This window comes from Etheostoma spectabile, chromosome 12, assembly GCF_008692095.1.
Source record: "Etheostoma spectabile isolate EspeVRDwgs_2016 chromosome 12, UIUC_Espe_1.0, whole genome shotgun sequence".
NCBI lineage: Eukaryota > Metazoa > Chordata > Actinopteri > Perciformes > Percidae > Etheostoma > Etheostoma spectabile.
Window position 1 is genome coordinate 19615374 of NC_045744.1, and position 13495 is coordinate 19628868.

At 39.6% G+C, this 13495-nt stretch overlaps 1 protein-coding gene across 5 annotated transcripts in view; it reads left to right on the forward strand.

Annotated features, from left to right (window-relative positions):
- LOC116698864 (collagen alpha-1(XV) chain) overlaps positions 1–13495 on the forward strand; it is a 60090-nt gene that overhangs the window by 12408 nt on the left and 34187 nt on the right. For 4 of the 5 annotated variants that reach the window (XM_032531080.1, XM_032531083.1, XM_032531081.1 and 1 more), the window contains exons 1-4: positions 5529–6162; positions 11530–11717; positions 12164–12373; positions 12802–12954. In XM_032531080.1, the coding sequence (XP_032386971.1) occupies positions 5724–6162; positions 11530–11717; positions 12164–12373; positions 12802–12954 (990 nt within the window). In that variant the 5' untranslated portion in view covers positions 5529–5723. Of the gene's footprint in view, positions 1–5528; positions 6163–11529; positions 11718–12163; positions 12374–12801; positions 12955–13495 lie in introns of those variants that run through there. The other variant, XM_032531084.1, reaches the window with a different exon arrangement.

Below are 13495 nucleotides of genomic sequence, written 5' to 3' on the forward strand. Positions count from 1 at the left end.
GTGTGTTTGTGTTTGTGTTTGTGTGCATGTTTGCGTGCGTGTGCGTGCACGCTTTGTGTGCGCGCGCATGCTTTGTGTGTAGCTGAAACTACCAAGGTTGTGTCACCATGGTAGCACCACAACAGTGGAAGATGTTGTCAAGAAATGTACAGGTGTGTAGTTGAAATCAAAATGATGGCCAAGTTCAAAAATGGGTGTTCTGATCAAAGGCGCTGGAGGTAGGGGGGTGGGGAAGTAGGGAAGTGGGTGCAGCTAGTGTGATCCCATTACGAGATGGTCTCTAGTTTGAATTGATTTCAAAGTGGATGTAATACTATTACTTCATTCATTTGATTAGATTTTGTTGCAACTAATACATGCATTTTCATACAACAAAACCGTGATCCTGGACATGTTTATTTTGGCTTCTCCTTTTTCTTATTTTCAGTAGGTTTGGTCAAGTTTGCATACAACTATCACCATCCATCACTTCTATCTATACATTTGACTTCTCTGCTCTCTTAATTAAAAACATGTCATGCACTCCCAGTCCCAGCATGTAATTTATTGGTTAATGTGACTACAGATATACTAGGAAGAAGAATAACCTCACACCCATATGTAATCCTATTCAGTTTCCTACTAAACACAAAGATGTGTTTATACCAAATCATAATTACTATTTTTAATTAGTTGAGCTTCTACTTTTTAAGTAGGCTACAACCTTGTAGACTTCCTTTGAAGTTAATTAAATGTTGTACCATTTCAACCATTTTTATTAAACATAATTTTCTGGAAAATGCATGTTTTCACTACATGGTCCATAGAAACAGATGTGATGTGCAAATCCTGTCCTGTAACTTACTTTAATGTGGTAGTTTCTATTGAGGTAAGATGGCCACGTTTAAACCATGAGCTTTTGGTTTGAGCTATTCTTTAAGTCTGCATGCAGTATTGTTTATGACCACTAGATGTTGCCAGAGTGCTAGCCTGTGTGTACTATCTCACAGGTTCTCTTGTCATTGCCCTATGGTACTTATGATAAATACTTCAGATAATATCGTGACATATTATAGTGTCCAAAGCATCAAGGGACTGATTAAATATAATTAGGAATTTAGGGTCTATTGGTCATGTGGGTTCCCTTTTGTCTTCGGAAGACACTTAAATGGATATTTTATAAATAAATTCATAGGATCTCCACGCGATTGGCTGTGACAGCAAACCAATTATAGTTTATTGTTGGAGCAGTTACTAGGTAGAGCGAGAAGTTAGAGAGAGGTGAAGGGTGAAGGGGTTACTTTTCCTGGAATTCAGAGGCCCCAAATGGGGTCACCGTGTATTGAAAATTCTCATAACCTTTTCCACTAGATATTCCACACAAAAGTTACTACTTTCCTTTTTTTTCTTTGTTGATAACATCATAATGCCTAATCAAGGCCATGTTAGCAATCTTTTTATTCCTTTTAATTTATTCATACCCTCAAATACAAAAAAAGGTTTAGTAGGTAACAGCTTAGTAACATCTGTCTATGCATTCTGGCATTGCCACCCCTAATAGAGATAACAGCCTTATATCCAAAACACGATAGTACACAAGGTATTCACAGAGGATTGGTGGTCAGTTTTTACATATGTTTTAACAATGGATCAAATGTGAAAGGGGTTACGTGTAGGGACAAACCCACATTTCACCACCTGACTCTTCAGATCTTGTCAGGGTGTTTTTAATTTTTATAAAAATATCGATCTTGTTTGTATTCAGAGTGGTATTGGCCAATCATGTTTGAGCTGCCTTTGGTTGTGTGCAGGTAAACAATTTGTATGGCAAGCAATTGGCAGAAATGCAATCACTGAACCCATCTGCTAAGTCTGACAATGATTTGGCTTTGTAGTAGCTTATAGTTATTTATCTGCGTTCACATGCAGATATCTATTTAGCTGGATCTATTTTCTAACTTACAATAAACTAAGACCAAGAAAGTCTTCCCTCTCACCACTCTCATAAACCTTGTGTCCAGCTGCAGCAGGAACTGTTTTCAGCAAAATCAACTGTATACTTCCTGTTCCACCAACAGACAAAGTTAGCAACTAGCTGGTGAACATAGGGGAACATTGAGCTGTTAGAGTCAGATATGCTTCTCAGAATAGTTGGGGGCCAAAACAGATCTAAAAGAAGGATGCATTTTGGACTTACATTTCTTGGGTGGCCAAAAACCATGAGTCCAAATGAATGGTAATGCTGCTCAACTTCTACAGGCAACCGTTAGCTAACAAGCTTGTCAGTGCAACTTCATAAGGTTTAATGGATACTGCTTTGAAGACATTTTTCATGCTTGAATATAACCCATATAATTGCTAACCATTATAGTTAGTAAAGATCCCCTCAGATCATCTCAGCTTAATAGAGCCCAGAGCAGGGTCACTGGTTGTATGTGGTATGACTTCCTAGGTCTCACTGTGATGGAGCGTCACAGTTGATCCCTGTCTCTCTTCCTGACCCCCTCCAACCAATCCTCAACCCAACCCATTCCACACCCCCTTATCTCTTGCTAATCCATGACTAATCATGCTTCCCCCCCTGGGGGGTTCCTTGCCATTACCCTTTCTTTAAATCTTAAACCAATCATCTGCTCCATTTGAGACCACATTTCCTCCCACAACTGTTTATATGTGATGGTGTGCTCTGACCAGCATGGTTCCCAGGGTCTGATCAAATTACAAGATAGCACTTACAACCAACAACCCCCAGGTAAGGCAGTTACTGTACAGTAAGAAAGAGAACAACCGATTGGATGGTGACATCACAGGACAAACTTTGTTGAGATATTTTGCTTTTTGGGGTGCATGAACATGCATAAAAACATGTGGATTAAGTGCAAATCCAAATGCTAAAAAAACACAAAGAGAAATGATCAGTCTACCTTTCTTAGCTCTCAAAGCAGATAGTGCTGATGTCCAAGGGCCGTTTCTTCCTATAGCCGGACTATGCAGATGCATAGGGCCCCCGCAGCAACTAGTGGGCTCCCAAGCTCAATATATTCAGGGAGAAATAAAATGACATGTCTGTATTTGGAACCACTAGCATGTAGACTTCTTTGTTCAAAACATTCTAAATTAAACCTGTTTGAGGAGGATCCTGCATCTGTTGCATTTAGTGACGCAGAGGAGCCTCATTGCTAACTTTTTTATTTTCATTTTTTGCAGGTTGAAATTGCTTGGGTCAATTTGAGATGTTTAATTTCAATCTAAGGGAGGTTTTTAAAAATAGCCTGTTTTCCTCCTAAAGTGTAACAGATTGATGCATCTCTATGGATCATCTTAAAGGTTTGAACCCCCCCTATCATAGTTTGACAAAATAGGGCCCCCCCAAACAGCATCTTGCATAGGGCCTGCCAAAAGCTAGAAAATGCCCTGCTGTTGTCACCATCACCATCTTTCTCCTTGCACCCACAAACCCTTGTTGCGTTCTGTGGTTGTTTCCAATATTTGGTTCAGCTTGCATTTTAACCTCAAAAAAACTTCAAGTGGAAGAGGATAGAGACTCATATTTCCAGGCGCCTTGCCACCGGAGTTTTCTTGAAGATGCAGAAACAGGTAGGTAGTGTTGTAATAAAGAGCCTGAACAAACACCTCCACCAAATGATCCTCAGCAGCACTCCGTCCCTCATGACGGACCTCACCAAACATTTAGAGAAGAACAATATGACCGAACAGGCGTCCCTTTGTCATCACCAACATGGGGCCTCTCACCCTCTCTCCCGGACCACTGAGCTGCAGCAGAGAGAAAGTCTGACACTTTAGAAATGCTTCCATTCAAACTTCTGTATATGTATTTTTTTTCATTTGTCTTCCTAATTTTACTCTATTTTGAGCTACACGCTATTTTTGATGGATCAGCCTTTAGTAGTAGAATTTAAACCAATCTGAGCCTAAGAATTAAGTCCCTTTAGTCTCGTTCTGTAGCCTGATTGGTGTAGGAGTAGATTCTTTTTCTTGTTTAGGGGTAGTTAGAGTGGCTGTCATTTGTTGATTAGTGTTTGGCTCCTGTGTGAGTTGGTGAACGAGAGGGTCGTCTTGACATTTGACTTGTGTGGTTTTTATTGACTTAACATGAGCCAGATAGAAGTTGCTTTTTCAATTTTGGACAGAATCACATAAATTCTGACTAAATCATATAAATATGATAAAATATTAAAAATGGAGAGGCGCTTAAAAACAGCAGCAAATGAAGGAGAAAGAGTATTTATGCCATACTGGTTGAAATCTCCCTAAGATTTGTTTAAACATGATTGCACATGCATGAAACATATACAGTGAAAGTCAGAAAGTAAACAATATATGATATTCCTATCTTGCAGTAAACATAGAAAAAAGGTATTAAGGATGAAAGGGCAGCACGTGCGTATGAATAGATTTCAGTCCAGTTTATTTTTTCCCTTTCCTACGATTAAACCTACTATCGGTTAATGTATCCTTTTTTAGGGGAAATGCTTATTACTGTCAAATCACATAGCAGTAAATTAATTTTTTATATGTTCAGTTTAATTGCACTTCCAATCTCCAAACTTCATCTCCTCTTGTGCGCAGCACGGCCTTTCTGTTTGACAAATTACCAACTTTCAACTTTTTGTTATGTTATTTCTTTCCCACAGTATTCTGAATTTGACATGTGGATGAAAAGGGTGTTTTATGTCACATTAGAGATGAAGGAGGAATGTTTTGCCCCTGTGTCCTTATAAAGAAATCTCCCTGCAAATGTCTGTACAATGTTTTCTGAACTCATTTATTGTGGTTTTATGTGGTATTTAGTTATCTGAACACAAGCTTTATCATTAGTATGAGGGTAATTCACAAGTTCTATTACGCTACGATATTATATTGATTATTTGGACAATGATAGGCTATTTGCTAATATCAATGTCTGTCATGATATGATTCCCATTTGATTCCATTCGGGGGTCTGTGATCGATATGAGATATCACGTGTTTCTTTAACACAATACTTTACATTTATTTCCACTCATAAAAATCAACAAAAACATAATTTCACAATTTTATTTTTGAGCTCTTCCAGACATTTGAATGAAAAAATGAATACATTTGTACAAAAAATGGTAATTTCAAAATAAAAGGCTTATCTCAATATGTTGTATGGTTCAATATAGAAGCATTTTAATAATGAACCTTATCCCAAAATCTGTGTGTCTAAACATAGACACTAGACATAGACTACCTAGACAAGCCTACATATGCCGTGAGGGTAGACCAAGAGACCACATGTATGACCCGGTGAACACACACACACACACACCACACACACACAGATAGGAGAGGAAGAAGAAGAGGAGGAGGAGGAGGAGGAGGAGGAGGAGGAGGAGAGGAGAGGAGGAGAGGAGGCGGAGGAGAGGAGGAGAGGAGAGAGAGGATAAACTAACTAACTCTCTAATCTGCATCTGAGAAAAGGGAGAGAAATCTAGTCTGCTGTGTTGTACAGTGCCAGAGGAGGGGAGTTGGTAATTACACAGTGAGAGAGAAGGGGAGGGAGAGGGAAAAAAGAGAGAGATGTCAGGGAGTTACAAACAGAGCAAGAGACATACACGAAAGGAGAAAGGGAGGAGAGCAGAGCGAGAGAGCAGAAGAAAAGAAAGAAGAAGGAACAGAAAGGACAATAAGAAGCTTAAAGGCCGCCCATTGAATATTTCTCACACCACTGGACCTCCTGTTTGCACTTGTGCAGTTTTATGCAGCTGCAGTTAACAGGATCAGCTTTTTTGTACATTCATGCAAGACATAGTCAGAGGATGGGAGCCCTTCGCCACACTCTGGCTCTCTTCTTCCTCTTCTCATCTACCGTACAAGCCCAGTGGTGGAGTCTCCTCTGGGCAAACCCCCAAACTAGCACCAGCACTACTCCTACTTCCATTCCTCCCATCATCACTTCTCCATCCAGTATATCCCTAGGCCCTTCAGACACCCCAGGGACAACAGAGTGGGTAGCAACGGAGGACGGGGTGACAGAGAAAGCTCCGGAGGGTGGCACTCAGACAGAGGTGTCTGTGCGAGGAGTGTCAATCTTTGGCAACAGCACTGCAGAACCTGGGATGTTACCTTCAGAGGAGAATGCAACAGGAGGCAGCAAAGCCAGGGCCCAACACAAACCACTGAAACACTGGAAGAGTGGTGAGTGTGACAGGGATGTTAAAGACTAGAGGAATTTAAAAAAACACAATAGCATTATTGACAAGCTCTCCCCTTGTCAGAATTGTAAATCAGAGTGGGTTGCAATTACTACACAACCATAAATACAGATTAGATAGGTGAGATTTCCATAGTAGTTCAACCAGGAGTTCCCAACCTTTTGGCCTTGTGACCCTTTAAAAGAAGCAATTTCTAATTGTCACCCCTTGTATAGCACATAGTGCATGGCTGTGAGTTAAACCAAAAAGGGATGTTCTCTAATGTGACCTAGATGGTCTGATGCCATTGCTTCCCAATACAGATTCTGATACCTGAAGTTGCATATCGGCTTGTACCGAGTACTGATCCTAAACCAGGGTGTCATATTTTTTATTATCTTTTAACAACTGTGTACTACTATCCCTGTATGTCTGTGATGGGATTTCTATCTTTGTTGTCGGTCTGACTCAGGTTAAACTCTTTGTGAAACATGAACAAACACAAACAATGAATGCCACAGAACTTTCTTTTATTATCCAGTTTTACAATCAGTCATAATGGAAAAAGAACGTAAATGAACTACTTTAACGTAGATTTAAAGTCCAAAGGTTAAAATTCTCTTTAGAGCTGAAGGGAACTGCAAAGTCAGTTGATATATCTCTGTGGGTTTGTCGCCACAATGGACCTCTTTTGCAATACATGTAGTGATTTAATTCATTGTTAATGTGAAAAATATTTACTCACAAACTGGAAGTAACCCATCCCTGGATGAAAGCAATACGCCGAGCAATACGTTTTAAATACCCAAAACATGCAGAGCTACTGTTTCTGTTGAATATCTGTAAAGAAAATAATGCTTTGAACTGCCAAGCAAGTAATTCTGTATGTGAGTGGAAGGATTAAACTCTTTAACACGTGATTTAAGGGAAACTGTGTGAGAAGACAGATCTCATACTTTGCCATCCTCTTTTTTAGTGTCCCCCATATTTACTAACCTAAGATTGTGTGTCATTGGTCGTTGGTTCAGTAGTTCATGCTCCTGGGTCAGTGGTTCAGTCCCTTATTACAGTAAATTACATGTGATATATTTCATGTTATCCTATTATGCACCAGTGTATGTCACGAATCACAACAGAAGCCCTAGTTGTTATTTCTGCAGCGTGCTGGTATGTGGCACAGTTGCACTCTGCATTAAAACTGCTAGAGTCTAAGAAATCTGGAGAGAGTGGGTCAAGCAGCAGGAAGCTTTTGTGTCACACAGCAGGGTCAAGGTGGGTTTAAAAGGTTATACGTGACAATGCTAAAGGGGGTTGTTCATATTGGTTTTCTAACTCTGTACAAGCTGATCAAGCATCCATGTGGCCAACATGACGAGGATTAGGTTCAGGAGGAGGGAGTTGGAGTGGAAATATGTGATGTGAAATGACTGAGAGATCAGATGACTAGCATATTTTTGGAAGCTTGATTTGGTGACTAAAGCCATGAACGCAGTGGACTTAATGACCGTCATGTTGTCTTATTGATATGTGTTTTAAGAACCGGCCCAGTCAATGAATGAAGGATTTACAGACTAAGGGTATGCACCTGTTATTAATTTAGAAATTAATAAATCATCAGAAATATGTGTTAGCATCACATTTGTGGATAAAATGTTTGTCATTACAATGTAAATGATGTTTAAGTATCTCTTACATCGCATGATGTCATTAGAATGGGATTTGTCCATAGAATGACCTAGTGTATAGTGTATTTTTTGTATAGGTGTGTGTGTGTGTGTGTGCATAAGTGTGTGTGCCTGCGTGTATATATGCGCGCACAAGCTTGTGCGTGAATGTTCAAACTAGTGGTGAAAAGTGACTTAACTTTTATCCAAGTATTTTGAGTTTATTTTAGATGTTTTAGTGAGTTTTTCCATTTTAATCAACTTTTATTTTTTAAGATTTTTTGTAGGACAGCTTAGACTTGAAAGGGGAGAGAGAGGGGGAATGAAATGCAGCAAAGAGCCGCTGTTGAGGAGTTTATTATAATACATATATATTATATATATATATATATATATATATATATATATATATATATATATATATATATATATATATATATATATAATATTGTTATAGCCTCTTTCGTTTACCCATTTGACCTGAAACCCTAAAACCCTTTTCCCTACAGTTACTGCTCTCTTCCTACTAGGGCAGTGTGGCTGGAAAAAGTGATGAGATCAAAGTTTGTCAAGTCAAAACAATAAGCCAAAAGAGGTTTAAAGTGTATCTTTTTAGTGGAAGCTTTGTAGATTTGCTCTTTTTTATTTTATTGTTTTTCTCACAAAATTAGGTATGTTTTATCAATTAGGTATGATATTGAGGTGAAACACCACTAGCATATTTCCCCCAAACTGTGCTTTTTTCTGCCCTTTCTCAGAAAAACACATTTGACCCATAGTCCGTCTGTATCTTAAAAATGGCTGCCGTTCTAGTCAGGACTGGTAATCACCACCAGGTTGCTCTTGCCAAGTCAGTGCCACACCAGATTTCAATAGGCCATTATTTGCAAATGTGTGTCTCACAGTGTGGAAATGATAACTTTTAACCTCTGCAGTCATTGTCCACTGAACAGCATGTTGGTGTTAGCATGCGCTCTCTCAGAGCACTCTATTTCTTTCTGTCATTACAGGGCACTTATGACTTCACATCTGGACTGTAGGTGTGACAGCTTTGGCATGTTTGTGTGTGTGTTTCAATAGTGGTGGTGCGAGTGGTGCACAGAAGCACACACTCAAACACACACATTCCTTAAACCCTCTAATCAGGTGTGCTTCCAGTTGGTCTGGCTGATGAATTAGAGACTCCCAAATGTTTGGGTTTGTGTGTGTTCATGTGGGTGAGATGTGTGTGCAATATGTGTGTGCAATATGTGTGCAATGTATGCAAATGCATTTCCATCTGTGTGTGTGTATGTTTGTGTGTGTGTGTGTGTGTGTGTGTGTGTGTGTGTGTGTGTGTGTGTGTGTGTGTGTGTGTGTGCCAGAGATATAGGTAGCAGAGGTGATTCCTGGCTGGAATGCTGATGTGAGAGTTAGTCACCACGGGAGCTGGACTCTTTAGTGGGGGAATCAAGGGAATGTGAAGCCATCTCTTCACATTCACACTAAATACTCTAATTGCCAGACTTTGTGTGTGCTTTTCTGTTTCGGAGGATTATGTCAATGCGAGGACGAGCAGTGAGGCGTGGACAGTGAGTCTGGATCAAATCGGTTCAAATTAAAGTCATGTCAAGATGATTCTGGTATCTCTCCTCTTCACTATAACTAGTACACTACAGTGCCCATTCAAAATGTGCCTGTTTGGAACGAGCTGATTACTTGGCATGTGGTATTGCTGTGTGTTGCTTTCTCCAGAACCATTGTACCCCAAAATTACTTACAGAAAGACAGCAAATCGCTGACAGTAATACGCAACTGAACTGGCAGAAAGAAAAAGGGAAGGCAATGCAAATAAAGAGAGTTTTTGTTCAACTACATTTTAGTGTTGCATGTTGAAATCTTCACAGTCATGAAAGCTGTCCTGTCTTGTCTTGTCAGTACTGTCGTTAACAAAATTAACACTTTGTGTTCATTTCCATACAGGCTTTGAGGCTTGACGGTTAGGGTTGGATTTAATTTGCAGGGGCATTTTACAGACAGTAATGTTACTAGTGTTACAAGTTAGCTGTAGGCCTACACTTAACCCAGGGGGAGTTTGATGAAAAGACAGTTTTTAATATCCAATATCAAATACTGTCCGAATTAATGCTCCAAAATCCCAACCCTAAATTCATTGGTTACCAAGGAAAGTAGATTGGATGAATAGTTCATGAGATATTTCAAAGACAGATCCACAGACATACCGGTACACACACCGCTTTATTAGATAGATGTATTGTTTGAAACAGCAACGCACAGGTAGCAGACAAAGGAGGCCAATTTGAACTAGGGTTCAGACATCTGCCGGAACAGCTTCAGTGCATCCCAGACATTAGCGTAATTCACAGGGGGAATGGGGTTTAACCCCCCCCAATAATAAAAACTGGCCCATTTACACCCCTTCCTCCGTGTTTTTAAAGCAAGGGTGCGACTCATGAGCGCTCATGAGTGCATTCAGTTGGCTGAAAAGTTATTATGGATCCCACGTAACATCAAGGGAAGTCCCGCCCTACGAAGCAGCCCAATTGGTTGGGATTAGGCATTGACCTTGAGTGGTTGAGGTTAGGATAGCTGATTGGTCAGGGGATAGGACCTAACCAAATCGTGTTCCGTTACCTTGTGTAAGAATCAATGCCTGGCCAATGGTAGCGTGTGAATTGTGTGTGTATCGAAGGACCGGCCCCTCTCAGAAGTTGCGGGGGTTCCATAATAACAAAAAGTCTAAAGTCTGCGCTTCTTTTCCTGGAACTCATATTTGTTTTGGAGGACTTATTACAATAAATCCATACTCTTAGATCCAATATTGACAATCTTTTGTCCATGTTTTTCTTCATTTTTGGTCCTTTTATTGGCGTTAGCTGTGATGCTTAAGCAGTTTTAGCTTTCCTATGACGCTTTTGAAGGTTTTTGACCAATCAGAGGAGTTTCTTTCAGGGACCGTGAAATAAAGTTGGAAAAGTACATATATTTGACCGACTCAAAATGCAGCAATATTTTTTTACATAATACCATGGAATTAAATACAGTTAAATTATAGTGTGACGTTCAAATGTCTGAAGATAAATATACATCTTTCTAACACTAGAACAAGAGATTTGATACATTAAAAATGTGAAGGATTTATGCCATTCAACTGAACCTGTTGAGATATGTAGAGCATGATGTCTTGCTATGGCTCTTAAAACTAATGTGAAACAGCCAAGTTGGGCTTACATGTCCCAGGACCTCCCTAAATAGTTGGAGTCAACTTCCGTGTTTTGGTACAGTTGGGTTTTACATCTGATGCAAACCGTTTGGGAGAACAAATGAACTGTATTGTCCATATTTTCAAGTGCACTTGGGCATGGATGTGTTCACACTTAACAAACCAGCAGGACTTTGGGGTCAACTTCAGGATCCGGTCCCAGGTCCCTAATGTAAAAGTCCCCTTGAGGCCTTGTATTCCATCATATTTTTATACTTTGAATTGTCACTTGTTTTTCCTTCACATAAATAAAGGTATTTAAAAAATTATCAGAATGCAGAAAATTAAGTGTTTGAAAAGGCCCGTTCTGAGCCAGGAATGTTAGTATAGTTGTAGTATATAGTAGGAAGTATAGTGTGATGTTTCAGTCAAAAAAAACAACGTTACACCTGTTACTTTCTCTGTTTCTACGTACACACATTACCATTGTCTCTGTTTCTGTCAGAGCGAGGCTCAGGAGGTCTTCTGGACTTGACGGAGATAATTGGCGTTCCACTCCCTCCCTCCGTCTCCTTCACTCCTGGCTATCAGGGCTTCCCAGCGTATAAATTTGATCCCGAAGCCAACATCGGCCGGCACACCAAGACTTTCGTGCCAGGGTCCTTCTACAGGGACTTTGCCATCATTGTCACGGTAATGCTAGACACTTTAACACTTTGACCTTTTAAACACTATTCATACTGTAAAGGGGTCAATGCAGTGGTCAAGATACACTATCAGATTTTATCTTAGTTACTATAAAGTACTGTATAATAAAACATAGGATTTACATACCTTTCATTCTGTGCTAGAGAACAATCTTTATGGTCAGCTTAAAGCTATGTTGCCACCTTGTGGAATTTTTAAGATAAAGCAATCCTTCATGTCCAGATGCTATATTTTCAAAAACGAATATTAATACTATAGATCTGTAAATGTATTCTATGATACCCGTTTAATTTGTACTGGAATTTTGTAGCTCTCAGAATTGCATATTATTGTATGTATATGCCTTATGGCATGACTGTAATATTCATAAAATCAAAGCAGGATGCCAAAGCACTAATCTTTACTGACTATGTCTTTTGCCCTGACTCCAGGTGCGTCCAGCCACTCAGAGAGGAGGCGTGCTCTTTGCCATCACAGACACCCATCAGAAGGTGGTGGAGCTGGGTTTGGCCCTTACTCCAGTGCGTGGGGGCCTCCAAAGCATCTTACTATACTACACTGACAGAGAGCAAGCTTCCCACAGCCACAAAGCTGCTTCTTTTAGTGTCCCAGACATGACCGACCAGTGGACACGATTCACGGTGAGCATTGTATGCTGTATATGTTACACATGTATATATACAAATTATAGAATAAGAGAGATGTATTCAGCTGATGCAGACCTTTTATTAAAGGCATAATTGATCCAACTCAGTTGCAAATCAATAAAATGTGCAATGAATGTATTCTTTGCATTTTATTATTTTACTTACAGTTGGACAGAGATTGGGTTTGAACCTATGAGTGTCTGTGGAAATATATCTGTTGCATAGACTGACATTAGGAAAGAGAGAAGTGAAAGGAAAACGTATCTCAAAGAAGGAACAAAAATAAGGGCATTAAATCTTTTTAAATTCTTGAATCTTCACCAATCGGTTTTTAAAAAATTTGAATTTGAACTTTAGTGAAAACAATGGCATATCACCATGACAAGAAATTCCAATAATGGTCTATTTGATCCATCTATCAGGTGGTGGTTGAGCATGATGAGGTGCGTCTCTTCATGGACTGTGGCGACAGTGAGAGGACTACTTTCCATCGGAGACCAGAAAGACTCACCTTCTCGCAGAATTCAGGCATTTTTGTAGCTAATGCAGGAAACACCGGGCTTGACAAGTTTGTGGTAAGTGAAGAAATCCTCTAAATGTAACTGTCTCTGTGGATGTCTTTTGAAGGACAAGTAGGGTTTCTCTGCAAAAAAAGGCAAAAAGAAGGAGAAAGATTGAGACCAACTGTCTGTGTCAACGTCAGTGTACTGTTTGTCTGGGCAGTCGGCCTCAGGATTACACTTGTTTTGTGCGGATGTGTGTGCTTGTGTGTTCTGGCCTCTCATTACCATGGAAAAGAGCTGGAAAGTCATCTTCCCTCCATCTGTCTCCTCTGGAAGATTCACAGCATTGAGCGTACTGAAATAATTTATGTTTGGATGAAACGCTGCAATAAGCGGAAACAAAACCTTGTTTCTTCCCTGTTTCCAAAAAAAGACTATTCAGGCCTTTCAACAACTAAAATGACAAATAAAAGCTATTAAAAAGCTGCTTGTGAATGTTTTCACCATTGTAAATTATGTAGTATTAGGAATTTAAATGTCAGCTACCGTACACGTACAAAATCAAATAAATAAATCAAAAATGTAATGAGAGTCTAATCATCCAAATAGCGTT